This window comes from Lepisosteus oculatus, chromosome 3, assembly GCF_040954835.1.
Source record: "Lepisosteus oculatus isolate fLepOcu1 chromosome 3, fLepOcu1.hap2, whole genome shotgun sequence".
NCBI classification, from domain to species: domain Eukaryota; kingdom Metazoa; phylum Chordata; class Actinopteri; order Semionotiformes; family Lepisosteidae; genus Lepisosteus; species Lepisosteus oculatus.
This window is the reverse complement of record NC_090698.1, coordinates 10612155-10632863: the sequence shown is the minus strand read 5'-3', so window position 1 is coordinate 10632863 and position 20709 is coordinate 10612155. Positions and strand designations below refer to the sequence as shown.

At 50.2% G+C, this 20709-nt stretch overlaps 2 protein-coding genes across 2 annotated transcripts; both read right to left on the bottom strand.

The window, feature by feature from the left end:
* Nucleotides 1-724: 724 nt before the first annotated feature.
* LOC102693600 (alpha-N-acetylneuraminide alpha-2,8-sialyltransferase-like) lies at nucleotides 725-10531 on the bottom strand. Its single transcript, XM_069186761.1, has 7 exons — nucleotides 9841-10531; nucleotides 7644-7736; nucleotides 6757-6843; nucleotides 5958-6099; nucleotides 3558-3679; nucleotides 2836-2922; nucleotides 725-2250 (listed from the first exon to the last, which is right to left on the bottom strand). The coding sequence occupies exons 1-7, from the start codon at nucleotides 10173-10175 to the stop codon at nucleotides 1788-1790; spliced, it is 1329 nt and encodes a 442-aa protein (XP_069042862.1). The 5' UTR covers nucleotides 10176-10531; the 3' UTR covers nucleotides 725-1787.
* Nucleotides 10532-13469: 2938 nt separating this feature from the next.
* znhit1 (zinc finger, HIT-type containing 1) lies at nucleotides 13470-18044 on the bottom strand. The gene is made up of 5 exons (XM_006627353.3): nucleotides 17955-18044; nucleotides 17014-17184; nucleotides 16334-16413; nucleotides 15215-15384; nucleotides 13470-14143 (listed from the first exon to the last, which is right to left on the bottom strand). The coding sequence occupies exons 1-5, from the start codon at nucleotides 17974-17976 to the stop codon at nucleotides 14122-14124; spliced, it is 465 nt and encodes a 154-aa protein (XP_006627416.1). The 5' UTR covers nucleotides 17977-18044; the 3' UTR covers nucleotides 13470-14121.
* Nucleotides 18045-20709: the final 2665 nt, after the last annotated feature.

The window sequence follows — 20709 nt, the reverse complement described above, 5'->3', positions numbered from 1 at the left end:
GACTACAGATGGTCGACCTCGGAAGGCAAATCGCAGTACGAGTGGCGTTCGGCACCGCACACACGCGACAGAGGGGTCGTGAAGCGGGGAATTCGTGACGCTGCAGATCAACGCAGATGCCAAACAGTGCGGCGGTGGCGGTCATCGACGGAACGCGCTGTCCTGGCTGAAAGGGAGGGGAGCCAGCGACAGGTCCATGTGGATGAGTGGAGATGCTGCAAAAATAGAGTCAGCCCCATTACCATAAAGGTGAAGGCTAAGCTAAGTAAACACACAAGGAGGTATGAGCAACACATGAAGATCATGTATGCAAATAATGGTGAACAGAAATCACCCCCGGCGCTCAGAAAGCAAACAAGCTCCCCAAACGCACCTCGGCTCCAGAGAAGTGGTGGAACTCCCTGGTCGCCCAGGACACGCGCTCGTGGCGCGTCGTGCTTGCGCGGCCTCAACTGCCCTTCGGGGGCAAGCGCTGTTGCAAGTCGTGCATCTCCGAACCGACACGTGGCCGCGCGATGGGGGCCACACATCCGCGAGGGCAGGGACTCCCTGCCTGACGACTCTCCTTCCCGCCGTGATTGCTGAGGCTACCCTGGTCTCTCCCGAGAGCAGCCCCGCAGCCTGTGGCATGCAAGGCGCTATATAGACACTTGGGGTTTGTAGTTCGGTTTGCGAGACACGTTCTCACTTCTCTGTGCAGAAAAAAAAAAGCTCACAAAAGAAACCATTTGCTTCAGCGAGCTTTAATTGAAGCCATAAAGCAGGCTCTGCTGTGTGAACGTCCAGGGATATCACAAAGTGTTGGAGGGGACATCAGGCGGGGCGGAAACGTACTCTTCTGTCTGAGTAAAGAGCTCAGACACCCCAGGACAGGGATCGGGGACCCCAGCTCTCAAGAGTAACAGCAGGTCCCTGAGTAAACAGAGGCAGCAGAGCCCTCCGACCGTGTATAGGCTTTTAATAAAAAGGCTCCATATCCGAAGATTTGTGTTGTTGAACTGAAAAACCTTTTACTCTGCTTTTATCTGAAATGAGAGAATCTTTCAAGCAATTACAACATCGGACCCCAATTTTCCCTAACCCCATTACTTTACACTGTACACCTCGTTACTTAACACCTCACTACTAAACACCCTGTTACCGAATGTCTGAATGCTGCCGAATGTTAACACCCCATTACTTAATGTGCCTTTACTGAATACTACATTACTTAACACCCCATTGCTTTTCCCCGCTGTTACTGAACACCCCATTACTAAACATCCGGTTACCAAATACCCCATTACTTAAGACCCCATTACAAAATACCCCATTACTTAACACCCTATTACTAAACACCCTGTTACAGAATACCCCATTACTTAACACCCTATTACTAAACACCCTGTTACAGAATACCCCATTACTTGATGTCTCATTACTTAACACCACATCACTCAACACCATATTACCTAACACCCAACTCCTTTTCCACCATTACATAAGACCCCATTACAGAATACCCCATTACTGAACACCCAGAATACCCTATTACTTAATGTCCCATTACTGAGTTTTTTTCACTAGCCAGAGGACCCCAAGATCTCATCCAGCCATCTCCTGAAAGCAGCCCTGGAATCAGCTCGTTCCGGAGTCCCACCACTCTTTGTGTAAAGAAGTGCCTCCTGATCTCAGTTTCACATGCACTGCCACATCGTCTCCCCTGGTGTCCTCTGGGTCGTGTGTCACTGTGGGAGAAACACCCAGTTGTACGAACTGGGGAAGCCTCTGCAGCGGCGCTGGGCTCGTCACGGACACTGTCCGACGCGCAACCGCAGCACGCCCTGGCTGTGCATGCGCAGCAGCCTCAGGAACTCCTCGGGCATGGCGTGCATGCCCCTTTTCGGCGGCACGTCGTCGTAGTAATGGTTGGACAGGGGCCGCTCCGAGAGGTCGAAGGAGAAGGGCCAGAAGCCGTAGAGCTCGACGCGGTCGCAGAGCTCCAGGGCCGCGCTCACCATCATCAGCCCCGTGGAGAGCCGCGTCTCCCGCAATCCCTTCTCCCGCCAGTAGATGGCGAGCTGGCGCAGGTAGTCCGGGTGGTAGAACAGCGCCCTCTGGTGGGGGCGGTTGTCCTGCAGGGTGTAGTACACTCGGAAGGAGGGGTCGGTGCAGCTGGAGTAGGCGAACGCCGGCAGGACCAGGTGGGCGTTCTTGTACGTGGACACTCTCTGCACAAAGGGCCTCCTGGCGTAGTTCAGATTCCTGTAGCTGCAGATGGGAGGAACCACATTTTTTAGGGTCCAGACACTTGGATGAGCTGGGCCATTTGCATTGTAGAACACAGTGCTATGGAGATCATCAGCATGAGAGCTCAGCGCTGTGGAGATCATCACCATCACAGCTCAGTGCTGTGGAGATCATCTCCATCACAGCTCAGCATTGTGGAGACCATCACAGCTCAGTGCTGTGGAGATTATCACCATCACAGCTCAGTGCTGTGGAGATCATCATTAGAGCTCAGCACTGTGGTGATCATCACCATCACAGCTCAGAGCTGTGGAGATCATCATCACTGGAGCTTAGCATTATGGAGATCACCAGCATCAGAGCTCAGCACTATGGAGATCATCACCTCCAGGGTCTGGTGCTGTGGAGATCATCAATGTCAGAGCTTGTGGCGGGTTAAAGGGTTTAATTGACAATCCAAGAACTGGGCTCAGTAGCTGTTGGTGTCTGGAGGAGTGGGGCTGAACATGCAAACATGTAAACAGTGCCAGAGCACCCAGGTGGCACAGGGCTATGGGGGGCATGTCCACAGCTGTACAGCGACTTCCTGAGATACAGTTACTGTACCTTTTGATGATCTGAGAGGGGTTGACTGTCACCAGGCTGGACTTCACCCCCACGTCCCTGCTGTAGTTCAGGGGGGGCAGATTGAGCCTGGAACATGGAGAGGGAGAGTGAAAGCTCAATTCTGGGACGCCGTCATACTGAATTCCAGGAAAGTCAGACACAGCTTCCCTCTCAACCCCAAACATACCACACCAACTGTGTTTGACTCAACCATTCCGCATACAGTTTGTGATTCCTGCTGGGAATCCAGCCAGATCATGATACAGCCGATTCCTGTTGGCAATCCTGTCAGACTGTGGTACAGCTGATTCCTGTTGGGAATCCTGTCAGACTGTGGTACAGCTGATTCCTGTTGGGAATCCTGCCAGATAGAGGACCAGGACTGAGGAAACCAAAGACCAGTGGTCCACTCCTAGCCGGCCCGTGTTGTCTGACATTTGATCCAACTCGAGTTTCTGGTTAGCGTAGAACCAGTCTTAGTTAGCTGGTCTAATTATTAACATTAACAGCATAATTGTTAACACTTCCAACCAAGACTGAAGGCGACTGCACTTTTATTGGAGGGTATTTTTTCTGTAATCAACTGTAAAAGACCTTAAAAGACTTAAGTTAATTTTTGGATTGCCTGCAGAGGCTGGGTCAAAGACCGGACCCCCCAGTGTGACACCCTGCCCTGGACAGAAGATGCGTGGCCAGGACAGGAGCAGGAAGGCGCCCGGTACCTGATCACGAAGTCAGCCCGGTCGATGTGGGCCCCGCAGTTGCTGTTCCGCAGAATCCCTCCGTTCCCCACGACGGCGCAGCGTCCGAGCCGAGCCCCCGGCCCGCCGGCCCAGGGGGGGCTCTGAGGGGAGAAGGGAGCGTCAGGGTTGGGAGCAGAGGCGGGGAGCCCGCTCTAAAGGCGCTGCCGCTGTCTGAGGAAACCTGGCTGCAGGACCCAGTCTCATTGCTCCGGGAGCAAGGTTTGAACCCCTTATAGAGCTCTGTCTGTAGTCTCGGTGGATCTACCAGACATCCGAGGTATTGGATGAGGTATTATTAATGATTAAACTGACCATTCTCCATAGTTTAACTGCTCCATGGTCACGTGAGCCTATACCAGCTAGCAACGGGCACGAGGCAGGGTTCACCCTGGACAGGATGCCAGTCCACCACAGGGCGCACACACACACACACACACACACACACACACACACACACACACACACACACACACACACACACACACCAGGGCCAGTTTTCCCAGCAGCATGTCCATGGACTGAGGGTAGAAACGCACTTGAACATGGGGAGAACATACAGACTTCGCACAGACAGCACCCCAAAAACTGAACTCGGGGCCTCAGGGCTGCGAGACATCACCAGTGTGCCACCATGCCACCCGGTATAGAACAAACTGATATTCAATTTCTGTAATTTCTGTATGACAAACAACCTTTTCGAACCCCTCCAATCCCCTTCCGTCAACTTCACAGCACAGAAACTGCCCTGGTCAAAGTCAACAACGATCTCCTAATAGCTTCTGATTCTGGTTCTCTTTCCATACTCATCCTTCTTGATCTCAGTGCTGCCTTTGACACTGTTGACCATGACATCTTACTTTTCGTCTCGAGACTGTGTTTGGAGTTTCTGACACTGCCCTCAAATGGTTTAAATCTTACCTCACTGATCGCTGTCACTTTGTCTCTCTCGATGGGTACAGGTCTGAAATTGGTCTTGTCAAGTCTGATGTCCCCCAGGGCTCAATACTGGGCCCCTTGCTCTTCAGCATTTACATGTTCCCACTTGGTCAGCTTTTAAGATCACATGGCTTCAGCTTTCATTTTTACACTGACAATCCTCAAATATACATCCATACCAAACCTGACACTGATGTGGCTGTCTCTATTCTATCTAATTGCATCTCTGACATAAAAATTTGGATGACACAAAACTTCCTTCATCTTAACTGCGACAAGACTGAAGTCATGCTTATTGGCACCCCCCATCAACTTCGTAAAGCCAGTCCTGTAACCCTATCTGTAGATGGTTCTGTACTTGAGCTTCAATCAAAATTGAAAAACCTTGGGGTTATATTCGATTCTGGCTTAACATTCGACATGTGCAGCATACAGTGAAAACATCTTTTTTTCACCTTAGAAATATTGCAAGACTACGCCCTATGCTATCATTAACTGTGGCTGAAAAGCTGATCAACATATTTGTGTTCTCTTGAATTGACTACTGCAATGCTCTACTCGCTGGGGTATCTAAATCTACTCTGAACAAACTGCAGTATGTCCAAAATTCAGCAGCCAGAATCCTGACCAGGTCTAGCGCAAGTGTTCACATTACTCCTATCCTGGAGTCCTTGCACTGGCTTCCGGTCAAATTCTGTTTGGACTTTAAAATCCTCATGCTCACCTATAAGGCTCTGCATGACTTGGCACCTCAATACCTGTCTGAACTATTATCGCCCTACTCCCCACCTCGCAATCTCCGCTCTTCAAATTCTGCCCTCCTTACTGTCCCCCAAGCCCGTCTACATTGTATGGGTGACAGGGCCTTCTCCTGTTATGCCCCCAAGCTCTGGAACTCTTTGCCCAAGGATATCAGAGAGTCACCTTCTCTAAACTCTTCAAATCCAGACTCAAAACCCTCTTCTTCAGAAAAGCCTTTACTTAACTGGTTCCATTCTTCACCCCTCTGCTCTTCTTAGTACCACCTTCCACGGTCTCCTCTATTGTTATTGTTGTATTGTTGTAATTGTAATTGTGTCTTATCTTGTGTATTCTTCTTATTTATTGTTGTATTCTTCTTATTTATTGTTATTGTCATCCTGTAAAGCGCTTTGAGAAGCCACCTTTAAAGGCGCTATATAAAATAAAGTTTTATTTATTATTCATTTATTTGGCTGAGACTTATGAAAATGAGGTTCCTGCTGGTCCAGGACCTTGACATCAGCTGTGGGATTTGAACTGACATCCCCTAAGAAACAGGACCATCACTCCAGCACCTCAGCCCGGTCAGCCATGCTGGCGCAGAAGGAGAAACAGGGGGTGACTCCCACATGTTACTGACGGACATGGCAAGCAACAGCTGGGAGCAGGAAGGAAAACGAAAACCAGCCCCTTCACTCGTACCTGAGGCAGCATGTTGAAGATCTCTGTGTCCACCTGTCGCGTCCTCTTCTCTGCATCGTAGGTGATTTTCCCGCCCAGGGGGGTGTTGTCCTGGGTCATCACAAGTAGGCCGGTGGCGTTGCAGGACAGGCCCAGCTGTGTCCTGCCGTGGAGAGGCCATTACGAGTGGTTACCACTGCTCTTTACCATGGTATTTTCAGGGTTTTACTGTGCTATTCTTCTCTGCAGGTCTTAGCCAGAAGGACACTGCATAAAACTACACTTGTGTGGTTTCATACACAGTTGTATAGTGCTGTAGTGCACAGTGTTACTTTATGGAGTACTGTGGTACTATATACCATACTGTACTGTTTTGTACTGTACAGGAGTGTACAGAACTGTATACTGTTGTAACACTAGCAGTCTCCATAGCAGTCTTACAAGTGATATAAGTACCGGAGTATCTGTAACATGAGCAGTCTGTGTACCAGAGTATCTGTAACATGAGCAGTCCATGTACCAGAGTATCTGTAACATGAGCAGTCTGTGTACCAGAGTATCTGTAACATGAGCAGTCTGGGTACCAGAGTATCTGGAATAAGAACAGTCTGGGTACCAAAATACACTGTGTCATCTGCTTAACAGATCATAGTTCAGATGTATTTAATTGATGAGTAGAAAACCTAATGGACTAGGAGTGGAGACCACATCTAAAAGCCAAATGTGGAGAAGGTGCCAGTCTGAGCACCGGATAACTGTACTGTGTAGAAATGCACTCTGAAGCCCTGTGCTGGTGTGTGTGTGTTGTGGGGGCTCTGACCTCTGCTGCTCCAGCTGGGTGAGGTTCAGAGTCCAGGGACAGCGCATCAGCTGCGTCACCTGCCCACAGAGCAGCGTGGAGTTCACCCTGCAGGCAACACACAAAAGCAGTACACAGGTGTGCTGGAACAGGAATACACCAGAGGGCCTGACAGGTTAGTCTAACTGTTCAACTGTCCCTGTCTCGTTCCCTGACACTTTTCAAACCCGACACTGGGCATCTCCTGACATCCCTCACCGCTCACACAGAGAAACATACAGATACATGCAGAGAGAAAGACACAGGGACAGACAGACAGAGAGGACCAGGGACAGCAGAAAGACAGGGACATGGACAGACAGAGAGGACCAGGGACAGCAGAGACACAGGAACAGACAGAGAGGACCAGGGACAGCAGAGACACAGGGACAGACAGAGCAGACCAGGGACAGCAGAGACACAGGGACAGACAGAGAGGACCAGGGACAGCAGAGACACAGGGACAGACAGAGAGGACCAGGGACAGCAGAGACACAGGGACAGACAGAGCAGACCAGGGACAGCAGAGACACAGGGACAGACAGAGAGGACCAGGGACAGCAGAGACACAGGGACAGACAGACCCCTCCAGTCTCCTCTTAATCCTGTAACCTGTCCAGAAGTGTAGGACATCCGCTACAGAAACAGCTCCTTCCCGTATCAGATCAGAGTCACAGGGTGATGGTAATGGTTCAATTTTTACTGCTCAAACACATGCACACATGGTACCTGTGTGTTTACAGAGCTACTTGCAACTTCCTACCATTTAAGAGATCCTTATCTTCTGCAATTGTCTGACGCCTGTAACCTGTTCTGCTTGCGTGGCTGGGAAGAGCGCGCCGGGAGAAGACGGAATGACCAAGACTCACTTCTTCAGCGACTGCATCCCCAGGACCTCCTGCTGGAGCTGCAGGCAGCGCAGGGCCATCTCCTCGGAGATCGGGGGGGTGGGGCTCGCCTTCCTGAAACACACAGTTTGGGGAACCCCAGATGGGGGACGGCTTGAGAGCTGGTGTAGGTTCTGTTGTCGAGGCAGAATCCCCAAGTGCAGTGCTGTGCGAGGGAGACAGGGTGCATGCTCCAGGGGAAATAGGCAGAGATGCAGATCTTGCGCTCTGATCATTAGTAGCCCTTTGGATAACTTTGGCTAGTTCCACTCCCCCACCACCCTTTGTGTAAAGATATGCCTCCTCTCCTCACTGAAGGATCTCATCCGGCTCTGTCTTGAATAAAGCCAGGGTAACAACAACAAACCTTGGCATCTTGTTCCACACTCCCACCACCCTTTGTGTTCAGAAGTGCTTCCGGTTCCCGGTTATAAATGCACTTTAAGGAGGGATGCCTTTACACAAAGGGCAGTGGGAGTGTGGAACAAGGCACCCAGTCATGTTGTTGAAGTCGATACCCTGGTTACTTAATCAATCCATTCACTACTAGCTAAAAAAACCTGTTTATGTTTTTAAGCAGTTTTAAACAGCCCACTTGTTTTCTATATATGAATCACTTTGGAACTGAGTTAAATGTTTCACTGTCCGAAAGCAGTGCACACCTCTTCTATTTACTATACCAGTGTTTGAGGGAGAACTTCCACTATGTTTCTGTGTATTCTGTTTCTGAGAAGCTTCGGCTAAATTCAGATAAGGGAAACAGGTGGTTGGGCTGATCCCACAATACCAGAAGTCGGGTGTTACAGTGCTCACAGGAAACACAAAATATTTTATGTTAAAACTATAATGCGGTTGTGTGAGGCCATTTTGTATTTGCTTAATACAGTTGCCTAAAACATTTTATGATGTGCACCTTCATGTTTCATGGAACGTGGACTGCACACGCACACACACACAAAAGCGCGGCAAACATCTGAAATGACACGTCCCCAGATCCTGAAGCAGAAGATGTTTCCCTCTGGACAAGTACAGCATTTACAGCATGATTGTAGAACAAGCCAGCTGTTAGTGCTCTCACAGCTCTGAGACTGCGGCTTCCTCCAGAGTTTAGAAACAGCTTTGCGATATATGTAGGTCTCATGTTCGCCTCTTTTAAAAACAGGGGGAACATCCACCCATTTGCTAGCTGCTTTATCTAATACACAGGGGAGTCTATCCCGGCAAGCAACGGGCGCAAGGCAGGGTACACCCTGGAAGGGACGCTCTCCACTGAAAGGCAGGAACACACGGACACAAGCCAACCAGTGTGTCTTTGGGCTGTGGGAGGAAGCCCACCTGCCCGCGGGGAGAACATACAAACTCCACACACACAGCACCCCAGGATTTGAACCCGGGCCCAGTACGCAACTATGCTGCCCCCTAGGGGAACATTGTCGTTAAACCCCAAAAAGGACACAATGAGGCTCTTTCAGAGGAGCAGAGCCAGTCGCTGCTGCCTGCAGGTTAAGCACGAACAAATTCCCACACCTGCCCGACAGTTGACTCTACGCAATCATAGTTTAGGTGATGCACTTAAATGTTCAATAACACGATTGTACTGTAAATATTTATAAAGACATTTTTTATTCTCCAGCAATGCTATTATTATCAGACATGCCAATACATTTCGTTGAGTCTGGGTGTGCACTACAGGTCTAGAGCCTTATATCGTTCGTCTATCATTTATCATAGTTCTTATCACGGTCAAAGTTCATGCACGCTCACCTAAGTGACGCATATATTTAGAGGCATAACTTCCCTTATCTTTAGAAAATTCGATGTGTTATGGTCTTATAAAGTAAATGACAACAGCACATCACTAGGAATCTTCAGCATCAAACCGTAAAACAATGTCTGGGGACTCCGTTTCATACTTGCATTGCATTGTATTTAAAGAGATAGCCCGTTACTCTAAGTTGTTTTGTAAGTCTATAGGTTACCATTTAGCACGCAGAAGTATTTGCAACACACAAGCCCAGGAGACGAGTAAAATAGAATTGACTGAGCGACTGATCAGCAAACACCGCTAGATCTGCGGTCTAAACTTCTGTGTTCGAATGGAAAAAAAGCAGAATGGAAAAAAAAAAGTTTTCCAGGGCGAAGGAGACTCGCAGCACAGGGAGGGAGGAGAGGGCTTTACCGTGAGGAGCTCTCGTGCCGGAGGGTCAGGCGCGCGGTCTCCGCCAGCCGGTAGGAAGAGCGGATGAAGAGGATGACAGCCAGGAGAAGCGCGAGGGTGGCCAGCCTCAGGCCGATCGTCATCGCGGCTGAGCGAGGAGGAGGAGGAGGAAGAGGACAGGGACGACGACCTGAGACGCACAGACTGGCGGGCCGTCCCCACTCGCCTGGACCCGAGCTCAGCTCGGGAGGTTTGAAGGAGGAGCGACACAACAGACCGACAGCACCCGTGAGGGACAGGAGGGAAGCGCAGGAGAGACGCTCAGATGGGAGAGACACGCACATTGGAATTAGCATAATTAATTACGCCAAAGGTACAAGCGCGAACGGTGAGCATCATGTGACAACATTTATAGTCCAAAGGTGAATTGTCGGGTTTATTGGCTTCAACTGTGCTGCAGCCGAAAGACTTGCATCCCCTCTCAAAAGAGCTGTTCGTTCTGCTTAAACTCCCTGCGCCCCAGCTGGGAGAAGAGCACACACAAAAAGGGGGAAGGGGGTCCTTGTGTCCCCTGGAACAAAACACCCCTTCTGGCTCTTTGAGCCCTGCAGATGAAAAGCTACCTGTGAGGACTCCTCCTCTGCCAGTAGACTCTGCACCACAGCAGTACTGGGACCCGGGGTGCAAACTGCCCGTCTCCTGAGCGCTCCTTCTGTGGGCGGCACTGTTCCCTCTCATTTGTAACGGCACTGCGTGCGCACAAATTTCAAGTTGTGCAATTTTCCCCCACAGTGACATAAACTTGCGCGCACTACATTGAGTGTGCGTACAATTGTAAAGCTGGAATTGTTTTTTAGTTAGTATAGTCATTCTCATAGAAGCATAGACCGGGCCAGCGACTGGACGAGCTCTGACAGGTAGGCCGAGTGTGGAGCGAGCATGAGCGCTGAGGTACGAGACGACGAGCGCACAGATATCGATGACCGAGTAGCAGTAATACTGCACACAGCCAAGTTGGGCCTCTCGCAGCCAGTCTCATGGGTCCATTTCGCATTTTTCAGTAGACGACCGTGTTTGTTTTATTTTTATCATATTTGGGGGGGGGGGGTTATTTTTTGTGCGCAGGTCAGTTTATTGTGTGCGCTGATTTTATCATCTAAATAAAAGGACACAGCTACGAAATACTGAGCCGTGCTAGTTCAAGCCTCTTCGTAAGACCATGCAGATACTCGATAATGTTTACCTTTTAAGGCTACGTCCGCAACTCTTCTGATGAGGGTATGATATTGGTGGCAATTTTATTTTCCTGTTCACACAAAGATACTGCTATTAAATGCAAAATCAATCCCCACCTGGGCAAACAAAGAAACACAACTGCAGAATTGTTCCTCTCGCACCGGTAACAGAGCGCTTGAACTCGGCAGACGGGGTCACTGGAGGTCAAAGTCACCGCGCATGGTCACGAGATCACCCGAAAAACAAGGCGCTATATTTCGGGAACGAAAGCAGCTGGGAAGTTACTTTCAACGGCACAAACCGGCACAAACGCAGCACTAACGAATGAGGTGGGTTTCATCGTCTGTGCTGTTTGTAGGAGGGCAACTTCACGGAGCTCTTAGAGCAAACACGGGTGGGCAGTTTGTCTCACGTGGAAAATAACGAGTCGCATAGTCCTGCGCATACTGTAGCTAGAATATTTACTAAAACGGACCAGGTAAAGGTTTTCAAGTTTGTTTCTCGAAACTACTGCTGCCTCGCATTATGTAGGAACATGTCCACGATCGTGTCGGCTCTCCTGCATTGTCTCTGGCCTTCTCTGTTCTGTTTTCACAGCATGTTCGGCCACTTGCTTTGTTAAGCACCGTGGGGCAACCGTGTTGTGAAAGGCGCTATATACAAATACATTGAATTGATTTGATTTTTAGTAGGGTGCTGCCTCAGCAGGCGTAGGCTGCAAAGGGACAATAGGTTTATTCCATACTGAAAGAGGAGAAAAGAAACACGTTGGGGCTGTGGTGTGACTCCTGTACAAGCGCACACTGTCGAAACGCTGGGTTTCTCTTCTTCTGTTTTCAGCATGGAATAAACCTTTACTTGCTCTATTTTTGTTTTCATGTCATTTTGTACACGTCCCCGATTTCCGGAGAGTTCGTCTTGTTTGAGCAGCAGTGATATAATCTCTAGACACCAGTAATTAAAAGGAAACTAATTCAAAACTGAGCCATGGATCACGCTGCTAAATTCGCAATTTAAATCTGGAGCCCTGCAGCAAAAGGCTAAGAGCCCCCTAAGCAACTGGTCGGGCAAACAGCTGAATCCGCGGTAGGATCAACCCGTGTATTCAAACTGAACTCCTCCTGCACAATCCAGGGGAGTCGCTCACGCGAAAGACACGGGTGAGACGGACGTGTAGTTTTTCACAGGGTGCGAAAGAACCAAGACAATGATTATTGTTTTTTTGTTCTCCCCAAGCTCGAAGCAGTCTCCGCATGGCTGGTTCCTTCCCCGCTCGCCCCCGCCAGCGCAGAGCCGAGAGGCCAGCGGCGAGACTGCTCGGGGCGCTCGGCCCGGGCGCAGAGAGATCGGGTCCGCTCTTTGCAGTAGTTACTTCGCTTGCGGGTGGCTTCTACTTCGTTCACTCTGGCGCATAAAACGTCCTCGGTGCTCCTCTTCGAAACGGAGCACCCAAATGATCCAGAAGTGGACAACACTTTACTTTCAGAGATGCGGCGGAAAAATGATCGAGGCGCGCGCTTCAGATCTCGCACCACCCGGGAAGACGTTTCCTACCGGCGCCACGAGGGGGCGCGCTACTCTCATTGCAGCCCCGGTCCTCACCTCCTTAGCGCCCAAGGAAAGTCCCGCTGGCAAAAAAGACTTGGATCTTGGAAGTCAGGAAGGAAGTTCTTCGTTAGGATGAGGGATCTCCAGTCTTTGACGGATTAAGGACAGTCAGGTTTTCGACCGAAGTGATCAAATTTAAGGATGTGATTGAACAAATCACTTGCTTAATTGGTCACACAGCGAAGTGACAGGCTTCAGATTTATCATATATCAGGGCTTTAAAGGACCAAACCTGAGTGTTATTACTGTTCACCCAGAGAGACCTGCTGAGCCCCATGGGTAAAGAGACACCCGCTGAGCCTTGTGGGTAAAAAGACAGACCTGCTGAGCCTCGTGGGTAGAGATGGACTCGCTGAGACTCTTGGGTGAAGAGATGGGCCTGCTGAGCCTCGTGGGTAAAGAGATAGAGCTGATCTCAGAGGGCCAGGCTGAGCCCCAAAACCCAGACATCAGCTACAAACCCGGATCCTGGGGTGACCCCCAATCGCCCTCGCCCTGCGCCAAATATACAGACGCGGGTTCGAACCCCAGATCAGGACAGGGGGGATAAAGCCTGGACACAGCGATCTGCTTCCCCCCTGAGATAAAGTCAAAGAAAACATCTTGCAAGACTCTGGGAGAGGCAGCTCCTGCTGTTCCAGCGGCCCGACTCGCTTGTCAGCAGGCCCGGTTCTGCCTGGTTCAGCAGGGACCTCGGACACCAGGCCCATCCCTGTCCAGAACTGGGCTGATGCTCACATGCAGCCTGTGTCTTCCTGTCCACACTCCTGGGGTACACATCCACAGTGGAAACAACAGCCACCCCCTTATCTGCAAAAATAGACCTTTATTTCACTGGATACAAACACGTCTACACTATCTACAGGCACCTGCACACAAAACCAGCGCACGAGGAGACTAGCAGTGTGTGCAGGGAGTGTGGGAGATGCTAGGTGTTGTGGGGTGTGTTGTGTGTGTGATAGGGTGTGTGTTGTGTGTCGAGGTGCATGCTGGATGTGTCAGGTTTGTAACAGGTGTTGGGTGTGTGTCAGGTGTGTGATAGGTGTCGAGGTGTGTGTTGGGTGTTGGGTCTGTGTCAGGTGTGTGATTGGTGTGTGTGTGTGTGTGTTGGGTGTCGAGGTGCATGCTGGATGTGTCAGGTGTGTGACAGGTGTTGGGGTGTGTGTCAGGTGTGTGATAGGTGTCGAGGTGCATGCTGGATGTGTCAGTTGTGTGACAGGTGTCGGGGTGTGTTTCAGGTGTGTGATAGGTGTCGAGGTGTGTGTTGGGTGTCGAGGTGCATGCTGGATGTGTCAAGTGTGTGACAAGTGTTGGGGTGTGTTGGGTGTGTGATGGGTGTTGGTGTGCATGTGTGTTGAGTGGAGAGGGATCCTAACAGCATTAGGAGACTCTTGGAACCAGCTGGACAGTATGAGAGGGGCGGGAAGGGAGAGGGGGTGACAAGTCATCTTCGCGCCATCATAATGTCCACTTCAGGCACCTGTAACACAGAGAGAGGAACTGAGCAGGGGGCTGTGTTCACTGAACTCGCCTGCAACAGGAAGCCAAACGCTGACCACAGGACACACACAGGCAGCCTGCTGCAGCACAGCATCTAAACTTTCTGCTCCCTTTGTATCCACACTGACACCAAAATCTGACTTCACCATAAACCGCCCTGCAGAAGGGCAGTCACTGAGCACATAATGAAGAATCAATAAGAGAGGCAGCTGTTCCTCTATTAAAATCTTCACATGATTGAATAGATAGCTGCCAATACATGTCCACACGCCTTCTTTCAATATCCTCGTCCTTCTATGAACTACAGGCAGAAATATTTCACTATATCATCTGGAACACCAAAGTAAGTGGGCGGTAGGTTCAGGCAAGCTGGTGGATCTAGTCTGAGACCACAATCCCCAGAAGGCCTTTGGGGAATGACCTACCATCCTCTGTCACCTGACCAAGCGGCGGCACCCGATTGGTCAGGTGACATTTAAAACCAGGAAGCTGAGGCGTCCAGGTTGGTCATGAACTTCCACTGGGAAGCTGGCAGAGCCTCTGCTCTGCACTGGACCAGAGAAGGAGGGAGCAGAAGTCGACCAGCTGACGAGCCCAGAGACACAGACTGATTTTTTGGAAGAGTCTTGGAAAGGCGACTTGTTGTTTCGAAGTCGGTTAGCAGCACAGCTGCTTGGCTTTGATATTAGGGAATTTATGGCAAACGGCGCTCACTGAAAGACTCGATAGCCGGCTGTCGCTTGCCGCAGAGCCTTGAGAGAATGGTACTGAGCAGGACCAGCGGGACGAGAGCTGTCACTGTCCCTGTCTCCGCAGGAGCCCACTTCCACCCCTCCACTGAATCCTGCACTGCTGCCCCAGCAGCAGGGCTCAGCCATCAGAGGGAGGAGCAGCGCAGCTCTCACTGACCGTGCTGGGAGTCATGGGCACCCCAGCCTTGCCATGGGGCAGGGGCGGTGACGCCCAAGCTGCCTGGAGCTCACCCCTTGGTGACTGTGGTGCCACTGGCTGGCAATGGCGAGCGGCGAGGGCCAGGGGGCGCTGTGCTCACCTGGTCTCCTGGTGCGTGCCCAGGCAGCGGACGCAGCAGTAGCGCGCCCCGCAGGACACACAGGTGTAGCTGGAGGGGAACCCGCAGACAGCGCAGAAGTGCCTCTGGGGCAGCTTGGACGGCGGGGCGCAGGCAGACAGGTAGTTCGGACCCTCGCTCACACTCAGGTTCTGCAAGAGTGGGCAGGGGGCAATTAGTAGAGCCGGCCCTGAGGCTTCATCCCTCGCTCTCAGATTTTTAATCACAGTTTCCAGGGTCTATCTTCAACTGCGAAACATTTCTTCTATATCATTAAATTTCACAGATTTCGTCTAAGAGAAAAAATACAGTTAATCAAACATACAAAACAACTACATGAAAAGCAGCCTTAAACAAAAAATATTAAAGGGATTATATTAAAGCCTTTGGCTGATTCTCGTTGTGATTCTCCCTCAACAGTTTAGTCAGATTCCTGCTGCATAGCATCCTGAGCCACTCCAGGTTTTAGAGTGTTGTTAGACTCCCACTAAACAGCAGTCTGCTGCTCTCCATGTTTTAGTTTTGTCAATCCGACTCCTACTGCACAGTAGTCTGCTCCACTGGGAGTTTCAGCACCAGCAGGGGCTCTTGCACAGATGTAGCCCCAGGTGCTGCTCAGGTTCAGGTCAGATGCGGATATCAAGCCGATCTTGACCGGAGCTGCCGGCGGAGATCCCAGGGGAAAAGAGCTCCGATTCCCAATTTCACTTGTTAGGATGTGTGCAAGAGCTCCCTGCTGCTGCTAAATCCCGAAGTGGCTCAACCGGTGGAGTGGTAGCTCTGTGGCTAAGGATTTGTACCGGCCTGTGGCCGGAAGGTTGCTGGTTCGTATCCTGTGGACAGCAGAGGAATCCTACTCTGTTGGGCCCCTGAGCAAGGCCCTTAACCCCAACTGCTCCAGGGGCACTGTATAAATGGCTGACCCTGCACTCTGACCCCAAGCTTCTCTCCCTGTCTGTGTGTCTCGTGGAGAGCAAGCTGGGGTATGCGAAAAGACCAATTCCTAATTCAAGAAATTGTATAGGGCTAATAAAGTGATCTTCTCTTATAACCTGCTGTGCAACAGGACTCTGTGCCCCCCCGGCAGCCGGTGCTCCTCACCTGCTCCTCCAGCAGTGCCTGGAAGTTCTTGCGGAAGCGCAGCTTGAAGTGGTCGCCTCTGGTCTTCTTCCTCTTCTTGCCTGCGGTGGGGGGAGACAGAGGTCACCAGCGCCGGAGCCCTGATTACAGGATCTGGAGGAGGAAGAAGTCCCCTCTCCGGCAAGGATCACAGCGCCGGAGCCCGGAGACGGGGGCCGTCTCTGTGCAAGACGGCCCCTTTCACAGACCCCCCTGGTCACCCTAAGAAATCATCCTCCAGGGACACAATACAGGTCCTGAGACAGGACTCAAGCTGGGGGCTGCAAATATCAAAGACGCTGCACTTAACAGTAAAGGAACGTTGCACTCAAGGCATACACGCACAGAGCCCTTCCAAACGCACATCCTGTCCAAAAACACTGGGAATGGCCAGCCAGTGTGATTCCCAGCATTTCTGACTACTGCACAGTAATTGCAGACCATGTCTTTTTTCCCTGTGGGCTGGGGGAAAGGAGCCTGATGAAAGAGACCTCAGAAGCAGCACGACTGCTGGAACCTGTGCTGACTGAGCATCGCCGAAGGCAACAGCAGACCTGGCTAATGCGACAGCCATGTAGATTTACGGGCCAACACACAAAAGAGAGGCCTCGTCACACTACGGAATCTCCCCGCACATCGCGACCGGCGACGGCGGCACTCACCGGGCTCCGCGCTGTCGTCGAACTGCGGCAGGCGCTTGGCCAGCTGGGGCAGGCTGGCGTGCGGGTCGTCCTGGAAGTTGTCCTTCTCCAGCGCCTCCAGCTGGCGGTTGAGGCGGCGCTGGCGTGTGGCCCGGTCCAGGATCCGCCGCTGGTTCGCCTCCTGGGCGCGAGCTGGGAGGGGGGAGCGGGGATGGGGGCGTTAGTTAGCGATCGCACCACAGTGGGGTCATGCACGCACCCCACGCGCGCACAAAGGTCGCAGTCAGGCCTCCCCCCACACTGGTGAGACCCCCCTCCCGACTGCCACTGCCTCTCTGAAGCCATCTGATGTCACAGCGGCAAGCCTAGGCATAGGGGCAGTTTGAACACATAGCACGGCTGAACACGTCTGCAAAACAGCACCCAGGAACAAAAGCTGAGAGTCTCCCGCCTCATATCAAACACTCGACCTGACATACAAACTCCACTAGCAGACCAACAAACGTCACTTCACTGACCCAACACGTAGCCTTTTCTCCTTCCGGTATCCTTAGGAACAAGAAAAGGCTAGTTTCACACACCTCGTATTGTTCAGCGTGTAACTGACTGTGTTTGTGGCTCTGCGGCCGCCTGATTCTGATAACAGCAAGCGGGTTGAGTGCATTGTTATTACACACCATATGACAACCCTGTAAAGGAAGAGTGACGCTCGTGTGTTTAAAATACGGAAACGAGAAGAGCAATAAACACGTTTTATTCTGGGGCTGACAGTCGAATGCGCAGCTGTAAAGATGTAAACACTGCTTCGGCGACAGCTGTTACTGCACTTCTCCTGCATCACACGTTGTTATCTTACTCCTCCCATCTCCACGCAACAGAAATAAATTTCCTTGTCGTTTCGGATCACTAAAACCACATACCAGGTTACGTATTTTGTTCAGTTCTCACACGAGCACACGTACCTGAAGTCTTCTTTTCGCCCATCTTGGAAAACGGGTGAAGAACTACGGCGGCTCACAGCGGCCAAACTAGTTCCGCTTCTTAGTCGAGTCTCTCCGAAAAACGCGCTACTGCACCTCCCGGCGCCCAGCAGGCGGCCTCTGCAGTTTAGCCTTTCCTTGCAACTCGAATAGACAAAACGAGAAGTGCGATTTTTCATGATTTATTAATACATCTCTTCTAGTCGTTCACTAAGTTTAACTTGGTTGTGACTTTGTGTGCCATAACATTGCGCATAGTCTCTTTACATTGAGAAACCGCATACCGTTACATTGAGAAAATACTCAACAGCTTTTTGCCTAAATACTTTTGGGGATTTTTTGGGCAGGTAATTTTCTATAAGAGCTGCATGTGTCCCTAAAAACCCGCGTCTGAACCGTGAGGAGGAGTCATCTTGACACTGGTGTGGAATGACCTGAGTCAGTCTGACCTCGGGAGAGTCAGTGTGTTCTGGTCGTCCACACCAGCTCTCGGTGCCGCCCAGCTCACTGCCGCGGGAACCGGACTGAGCTGCTCTTGGTCGTCCCAGGAGCTGCGCAGCTCTCCTCACGCACAGACATCTCTGACGGGCCTGCACACCTCCTGAAATCCCCAGACTCCCACAGAAACATCCAGACACCCTCCGACACTGCCAGACCCTCCCAGACATCCTCAGACAGCCTGAGACACCCCGATACACCCACAGAAACACCCAGACACCCTCCAACACTGCCAGACCCCCAAATATCCCACTGTCTTAAGAAACTCCCAGACATCCTCAGATAACTTCAATGACCCCAGAAACTCCCTTCCACCACCCCCAGATAACTCAAAAGACTCCCTGAAACTCCCAGACACCCCCAGATAACCCCAAAGACTCCCAGACACCAACCCCAGATAACCCCAAAGAGCCCAGAAACTCCCAGACAGCACCACCCCAGGTACCTCAGGTTCACTCTGCTGGGTGCTAGGCAGGACGCTCCTGCTGAGCCCTCGCTTCTGTCCCGCAGCCCCGTCACAGAGAATTTCAGGCTAGGAGGTGATTCAGGACTGTGCAGCCCAGCGCCTTTCCTGACGGAGACAGTGCCATCGTGTGGCCACACGCGGTATTGCCGAGTCGGCTGGGGCAAAGTTTCCTTCGGACAGCTGAGACAAATTCTTTGACTGTCTTCAAATATAAACTAAAAATGCACCTTTTTACTAGGGTCTATGTGTGACTGTCCTACAGTTTATCCTGCATGTCCTTGTTTCATTTTTTCTCATACATTTGATTGCATTTTGTTGTGTGCAGAGCCCGTGGGTTTGGAAATGTGCTAATAAACAAATATTTTATTAGTTAATAAATGACACACCTTAATTAAACAACTTAAATATTAATGTTTGATTCATATTAAAGAATACGATTTTTTGATGATGATGATGTGATGATGAAGTAGGGACTACATTACTACACATTTTCATAACTATCCCCAGATCACTGCAGGCTATTTGAGAGTAGTGAAGATCTTTCATTTAACACCAGTTATACCCTGGTGTTTAAGCCTCAGTTGCTGCCCATACTCTCAAAAGCTGGAATCCAATATATTAAGAAATAATGTCCTAAAATAAGCCACAGATCTACAGCAAATCACCATAATGGCCACATGGACATACAGTCTTCATTGTATTCGGCACACTACACCAGTTGGACATGATGTATTGCATGCACCCTGGACACATAGCAGGTCTGTTTATATTGAATTTTGTCTGAGTTTATCTTATTTAATTTCTATTGCACTATAACTATGTAACCTTATTTTGTAACTTTAAGGTTGTGATTTTTATCTTCCTCTGGTGAGCTCGTAGGAAAGACATTTCATTGCCAGCGATTACTGCTGCAAGCGTGCAGTATTGCTGTGCATTTGACAAATAAGATATCACACGTTTACCTAAACATCTCTGATACAGTGGCTGCTAGATGCCGAAGACAAACTGAATTTAGACCGAGATCGTTCCTTTATTTCCACAATTTACTGAGGATACCACCTCAGCTGCTGCCCACACCCTCAGAAGTGGGTATCGGTATTCAGTCACAGATGAGCCACTCCTCCTGTCACTCTGCTGTACTGGCTGTAGAGCTCAGTGACCTTGCGCTGTCAGTGAGAGACATGTAGGGGACTTAATACCACAGTTTTGCATAAATATCTCCAAAACACTGCAGGCTAAGCTCATAAAACCCATAAAAGATCTAAAGGCCTAAAGCCTCAATGACTGACTGTGACCTCAAAACCGAGCATGCAATATATGAAAATATAGTGATTTTATTACCATGCATTGTCAGAACTTGCTCCAGGACAGTGCGTGTCAGCATCAGTTGCTGACTGCACAATCAGAGGTAGGCAAACAATACATTACAATATAGGGACTATAATGACATGCATTTTCCAAAATACCTGCAAAATGCTGTATGCTAGGCTCCTAGAACCTACTAAGAGTGAATGCAGAGACAGAAATTTAATTTCTGCAATACTCAGCTGAAATCTCAATTACTGCCTATAGCCTCAAAACGGGGTATTCAATATATCCAAATATATATTCAAATGGAGGAATTTTACCATACATTTTCATAAAGATCTGCAAAACACTGCATGGTACATTCCTAAAACCAACTGACTACGAAAGAAGAGACTGAGATGATTAATATAATAAGTTATACAAACATTTAAGCCTCAATTTCTGTCTGCACCCTCAGAACTGGAT